Source organism: Varanus komodoensis, unplaced genomic scaffold, assembly GCF_004798865.1.
Source record: "Varanus komodoensis strain SLA01 unplaced genomic scaffold, ASM479886v1 scaffold1, whole genome shotgun sequence".
NCBI lineage: Eukaryota > Metazoa > Chordata > Lepidosauria > Squamata > Varanidae > Varanus > Varanus komodoensis.
Genome location: NW_025335268.1, coordinates 8,176,928 through 8,184,040, shown reverse-complemented (window position 1 = coordinate 8,184,040; position 7,113 = coordinate 8,176,928). Strand labels below are relative to the sequence as shown.

Here is a 7,113-nt window from a genome sequence, read left to right as displayed (position 1 = left end):
AGTGACCAGTTATACAAGGTATCGCATATAAACAGGAGGAAAAATGTAAACAGAACTGCTGCACAATCCCTGCCCTTGGAACAAGGCTGCCAAACAAGAGGAATGCCTTCAAGGATTCTGTAACTAGGTTGAGAATGTGTTCACCTCAAATGCCTCCTCCACTCCATGCCCAGGCAATTTAGAGCATCCCAGAGTTGTGCAAAAATACTGTGATGATGAATTCTATTTATTTCTGCAACAAATTAAAAACAAGCTATAGCTTGCTTTGCCCTTGCTTTAACGTATATAAACACATCTTAGCTCTGTATCCTCATGAGAGGATCAATGGCTTCTCCAAATATAACATGTTTGCTTATGGTAATGCTATAAGTATTCCTATGGAAGCATGCACATGAAGGCTATAAAGGGAACAATTACCAGAGAAAGTTGGGGGAGAAAGTTCAGAGAGCAAGTTTAAGATAAAAGAGGGCACAAGTCAATGATATAATGTGTGCAGCTCAGTTCAAAGTTATGCCCCAGCATCATTTTATTGATATGACACCAAACTTTTTAATCTGTTCATATGTTTTAACTTTATCACTGTTTTTATTATAGTTTTATTATTGCTAATCACCTTTGCTGCCTATGGTGTATGTAATCCTGTAGTGCAGAAAAGTGTTCTCTAGATTTATTATATTAATCGAATAAATCACCAATTAGAAAGGTTTCAGGAAGCAGGATAGAGAAAGTACTCTACTTAAGCCCTTGGAAAGCTGTGGCCTACAGAAGAGGATGGCAATCATGTGCAGCTGCCAGTCAATGTCAGTAATATCCTCTACTGTTTCCAAGTTAACAGGAAGCATTAGAATAACCCATTCATATGAAGCCATCAGAAAGCTACACCTTTTACTTTAAGGTGGGCTTCCATTGTTATAATACTTTAAGAGTGGGAATCAGGTTTGTATTTTTAAAAAGGTGCACTGGGAGACTTGACACCTGGCAGTAAGATACATGTTTTGCACAATACTCCCTCTTCCCACCTGCTCTGCAGTGTTAGATAGAATGAAGTCCAACCCTTTCCCAACCTCTGTGAACTTTCATTAAGATAAAATGTGAGACTGTAGTCAATCCAACCACAGAAATGACTTGTTCAAAACATTTTGAACAATAACACAGTTTCCTTATCTCAGATATATTCTATATAACCTTCACTTCAGTGAATGATTGTTAGCCACCTCTAAGACAAACAAGATATCTATTTATGTTGAAACAAGAACTATTTTTAATACTCCAAATAGGAAAGAATGAGACGACAAAATTCTAAAGCATGGGTCCTCAAACTACGGCCCATGGGCTGCATACGGCCCACTGTGCCCATTTATCCAGCCTGCCTCAGAGGTTTTGAACTCGCCCCACCCATGCCAAGCAAGGCAACAGCTTGCTCGCGCAGAGATCGTTTTGGACTCACGTGGAGAAAACACTTTCCAAGCGAGCAAGCCACTGCCCCGCTGTGCACGCCCACTGCTGCCTCGCCACATGCCCCCACCTTGCCATGCACACGCGTCGCCCCACCCCCTCATGGCCCGCGCGCACCACTAGCACTGCCTTGCCAGCCCACACCAACCAACAGGTCCTTTCAACTGGCCTCCTGTTGAAAAAGTTTGAGGACCCCTGTTCTAAATCAAGTTCAAGGACAGCTGCAAACAAGTCAGGCAAAATTTTGAAGATTTGAACAAGATAACTTAAATTTCTGGTGTTGATCAAGGTCAGAACACCAATGAATTATTCCGAGGAGCAAAATACTTTACACTACTCTACAATTTAATTTTTCCCCACCTGAGGGACAATAGGCAGGAATTTGCCTTACTTAAATGTACATCATCACCTCAAATTAAAATTTTCATTTCTTCAAAGTGGGTAAAAATTACAGGTAGTTGCACTGGTTCATTACAAATCAAGTCTAAATGCAGAAGTACTACAAAAGCATTATTAGTTGGCATTTCCTTATTGTGGCTTTAAAACAGTTGCAGTTCTGAAGCTGCTCTGAGACACACACGACCAGAAGCTTGTATTAGCATTAGGCAAATAACACTTACCATTGGGATCTTCAGATCTAAGACTCTTCTTTGCAACCTCTGCCAATGCTCCAATGCCAAGGCTAACAGCTAAGCCTTTAGCAAAAGGGAAGGAGAAAGAGAAGAAGAGTCACAAGGAGTAGGATGAAATGGCACCTGTAAACAGTCACATCTTCGTGTACAGGCATACCTTGAAGATATTGCAGGTTTGGTTCCAGACCACAGAAATAAGTCCAATATAGTAATAGCTCTGGTCACATATATTGTAGCTATGTTCACACTACTGCATACTATAGTCTATTAAGTGTGCACCAGCATTATGTCTAAAAAAACCCCCCAATGTGCATAAAGTGCAGTACCTTAATGCAAAAATATTTTATTGCTAAAACATGCTAATCATCATCATCACCATCTAATTGGCCTAATTTCAAAGTCCATTGTTGTGTCTCAGGCCAAGAGATGGAGAGAGACAGAGGACCAAATGGCCGGTGGAGCTGGCAAAACATACACATCTTATATAGGCATGGTTCATGGCACCCCAAAATAATTACTGTACATTTAAGATCACAGAAAACCAGATATACAAATATACAGTAATGCAATAATAATGAAAAAGTTTGAAATACAGAATTTGAGAATCACAATACCAAACCACAAAACAAAGACATAAAGTGAGCAACCCCTGCTGGGGAAATCATGCCAGTGTACACGGACACGAGTACTCAATGCTGGGCTACATCCACAAAGCGCAATACAGAGGCATACTTCGGAGATATTGCAGGATCAATTCCAGACCACCACAATAAAACAAAAACAGCAATACAGTGTAGTTACTGAATCCTGGTTCTTATGTGCCACTGACACAGAAGTTAACTTAAAAAAATACCCAAGCAAAAACATTCCAACATATGAAACTGGGGGAAGGAGTTACACATGGTGCTCTACAGTACTCTTTCTAGGATACAGGTCAAGAATTTAAACATCCACTTGTCAGTCTAACTCTAAAGTCTTCAGCATTATGGCTACTGGAGGTAAGTACAATGGTGCCATGCATGCATTCATATACACATCAGGAATAGCTATACATAATTATAACAGGACAGCTAACTAAGCTCTAAGCAGGTTTGGGCATAAATACCTACAAAATATTAATTATTCATTTGACATGCAACCTAACTGTTAACTTCAAAAATACAGCTTTACATTCTGCATTCATGTCTTGAGTGGGGATATGTCAAATGCTATCAAAAGATAATAACCAGCTAAACAATCCTCACTTTACTAGCAGTCAGCAAGGATGCCAGAAATCAAATCTAACAGGTTGCTGGGATTTCTAACCTGCTCTTCATGCCATAAGCAAAGCTATATTGCATATAGCTACATGCAATAGGGGGAGGGGTAAAGGGCTAAAATGGGGAGGGGGAAAGGACTGTGGAAGACATAAGGACAATGGAATGAAAGGCAAGACAATTAGAGCCCAAAAATGCAGGCAAGTCAAGCCAAATCTGACCAAATACAGGGTAAACCTGAAGTTCAGCCCTACTTTTTGTAGGAGAGATAGTGAAGAAATCTTACTCCACTACCATATCTTCTCAGTATCACCTGCAGTGATATTCCAAGTCAATTTCATTGGCTTCCTATATGTTTCTAGGCTCTATTTGAAATGTTCACTCTAGCCTTTGAAATCTTAAATGGTTCAGGACCAGTTCAACTTCAAGAATGCCTAGGAATGGTTCTTGCTGTTATCTTAGAAAATTCAGGAAACATGGTAGAGAAAGCAATGCAACAACTTTGGAAAGTCATCCTAACTGAACTCTTGCTATGTATCATTTGCCAAATGAAAACATTTAACTGGTTTGTGCATACAACAACTAATTATATGGGGAGGGGGGTATTTATATTATTTATGGGCTACCTTTAAGAGTAGAAACCTTCCTTTTGTCAGTTTAATGTATAACATTTTGACTCTTGTTCTTGCTAGGCTGGCCTTTGCTTTATTTTAAGTACTGATTATAAATTATTGCTTTTACTGTACTTTTTATTGATCATGTCATATGGTTTTTGTGATTATATTGATCCCTGTGAAGAACATTGAGCAGAGGAACATGATGAAAACAAGTCAAGAATTTAATAAAGTTAATAGGTTCTTGTACAACTCATACATCTGCCATGACCTCTTTTCCCCACTCCTGATAAGGTTTAGGCTTGTACAATATGTACTCTTCCCAGCTTTGCATAACTCCACCTTAATAATCACACAAATCAGCCTGCACAGAATCAAAACAGTCAACATTCGGATAGGCAAATGCTATCTTACTTACAATGGCAGGCTTTGTAAAGATTAACCAGGAAGGATTTCTTAGCTTCAGTGTTTCAGAACTGTTTATATGTCAACTTATTTTGATACAGCCATTCACCTTCAAGAAAAACTTTCACCTTTGAAAAAAAAATGTGTTTGCAAAAGATATCTAGAGGTGCTACTTTTGAAACAGTAGCAAAGCACTATCCTGTGAATTGTGTCCAAGCCTTCAGGTTTTTTGCACATCAGACATTTACACAGTTAGGGGTCCCAGATCAAACCACATGCTACATGTCACTATTTTCAGACAACCCCTTGGTTTTAGTGGTTTGCTGAGGTACTGCTCTGTGCTACGTATACCATTATAGAAGCCATTTTCTTTTGGTGGCAGATTTGAACTCTGGTACCAGTTCAGCCAGCTAGATTTCAATGCATCTTATATTAGCATAGCAAAGCCTGATTACTTTTTTACAATTAAGTTGAAAACTTCATCCTAAAGATTCCTAGGCAGCTTTTTCACTAAATGGTGCTATTATTCAAAATTGGCATTTATCAAGATAGATAGATAGATAGATAACCAAGCCTGGATATTAAAAAGGAAAAGGCATGTTTCTGTATTTAACTATTTCCAAGCAGCTCTTTTCCCGTCAATGGAAAACATATCCAGGGAATGCAGAAAAATTAGTATACAAAGTACAGCATGAAAGACAAGTATGAAATGAAAGACAAACCTCTAGTCTGAATTAGTAGGTATTTCCTAAAAGGTTTAGCTTATGAATTTATATGCAGTAACAAATCAAATGATGATTTCAAACCACATAATATTGGTCATACTTAAGAATCCTATAGTTGGAGTTCTTCTACAACCTTGAGAGACAGACACACGAGCACAAACACAAGCAGTCTCAGTCCCAAATAAGCCAACAATAATAAGCCTGCCCTCTCCACAGGCTTCTAGCAGTCTTATCTTTCCTGCTACATGACTCATCCTGTGTAGATTCCATCCAGCTGAGGAGACTGTATGTACCCCTTGCTTCAAAACACAGGCAACAGCAATGCTGAGTTAGGCAAGGAAACAAATAAATGTAATTAAAGGCACCCAGACAGCCCAAATTCTGTGCCAAGAAAAGCTGGATTTTGCAATGTATACAAGTGTATACAAGGGTACACAATGTACAATGTTTGCTCTAACAAAATCAGCCAGAAGCAAATAAATGCATTGGAAAGTCTTCTAAAGGGAGCAAAAAGAGAAGCAATTATCAACAGTACCCTATATTGTGCATGAATGAAACCTGAAACATTTGTGGTCTGATAATATTTAAGCTTATAATGTCCTGATCTCTTTCTTTACTATGGTTAATCTCTTAATCACCCAAATTCCACCCTCTCTTCCCACTTGAATTAACTACATTATAAAGTTATATTTAAGTTTCTTCCTCTGAGCGAAGGTAGAAGCCTGTAGGGCACACCAGAACTCTTAAGCACAGTGAAGCACATGTTATACCTGCAATGGACTAAAGCAGCCTTCCCTGACCTGGTAACCTCCTGCTGTTTTGAACTACAGTTCCCAGCATTCCTGATAATTAACTATGCTGACTGGAACTGATGGGAGTTGAACTCCAAAACATTTCAAGGACAGCAGGCTGAGCAGTATAAAACTTAAACCATGAGGTTACCAACAGCTTACAGAATTTGGCCACAGGTTATTACAGTTTTCTCCTCATTCAATAGTTACAGGGAAGACAGTGTTCCCCTTATATTAACATCTAGTATAATGTAAAAAGTTTTGTGTGTGCTACCTATCCAGTTTTTTTATACACTTTTGATGACTCTCATTACATCTTTAGAGTGTGACTATGACTGCTGTTGTAATTGTGGGTCTGAAACACTGGTAAACAATGCTTTTCAAAACATTTGAGCATCCATTAATTTTGTTGGTTTGCTTTTGCTTTTCCAAAATGAACCTGACTTCAAGCTTTTATTTATAAGCAATGCAATAATACATAAACTTTTTCACGTACAGAGTAAATAAGGGCCCATCTACTGGTGGTGGTTTTTTGTTCGTTTGTTTGTTTGTTTGAAAAGAGTAAAGAGCCATATTACTTTTAACAGAAGCAGAGATCCTCAGGAAGGTGAAATGACTCCTACCCACCCCCACATCACATACTGTACTTTAACAGAATAACTGCACATGCACAGAGTCAAGTAAATCTCACTGATTTAAATGGATTTTGTTCCTCTACTGGACTGCTTAGGCCTGGGTTGCAAGATGAAGTTGCAAAGCTTTGGCTATAATAAAACCCAGATTACAAATAAGAAATTATATGTAAGGCACAGACATAATGCAAAACCATAGTATGAGCATCTGAAAAGTGTTAGGCTTGCAGATGTCTTTCACCCTTCTCTAATATATATTGACTGCCTCATTTATTCTTGATTAGAGGCAAAACACAGTTTCCTATTTGCCTGAACCAGCAAAATGTGTTTTGCATTCCCATGCAATACAGGATAAAAACCAGGAACAAACCATGGTTTCCACTTCTGATTTGCAAAGCAAGCATGGCCTTGCTGATTGGAGATCATGGAAGTTGCTGTCCAAAAAAACTGGAAGGCAACCAGTTTGTTATACCTCCTCAACTCAAAAGCAGCAGTTGATGGTTTTTCCTAATAAATTTCAATAAGAAAGTTTTGCTAAAGGTCTGTAAAGACACTTGTAACTTGAGATATGAAGCAACAAATTTATCTAATTCCATAAACCAC

General features: G+C 38.5%; 1 protein-coding gene across 3 annotated transcripts in view; it reads right to left on the bottom strand.

Annotated features, from left to right (window-relative positions):
• COQ8A (coenzyme Q8A) overlaps positions 1 to 7,113 on the bottom strand; it is a 71,831-nt gene that overhangs the window by 24,563 nt on the left and 40,155 nt on the right. For 2 of the 3 annotated variants that reach the window (XM_044436899.1, XM_044436723.1), the window contains exon 5: positions 2,076 to 2,150. The exons of the other annotated variant lie outside the window; for it this stretch is intronic. In XM_044436899.1, the coding sequence (XP_044292834.1) occupies positions 2,076 to 2,150 (75 nt within the window). The remainder of the gene's footprint in view (positions 1 to 2,075; positions 2,151 to 7,113) is intronic. 3 annotated transcript variants of the gene reach the window in all.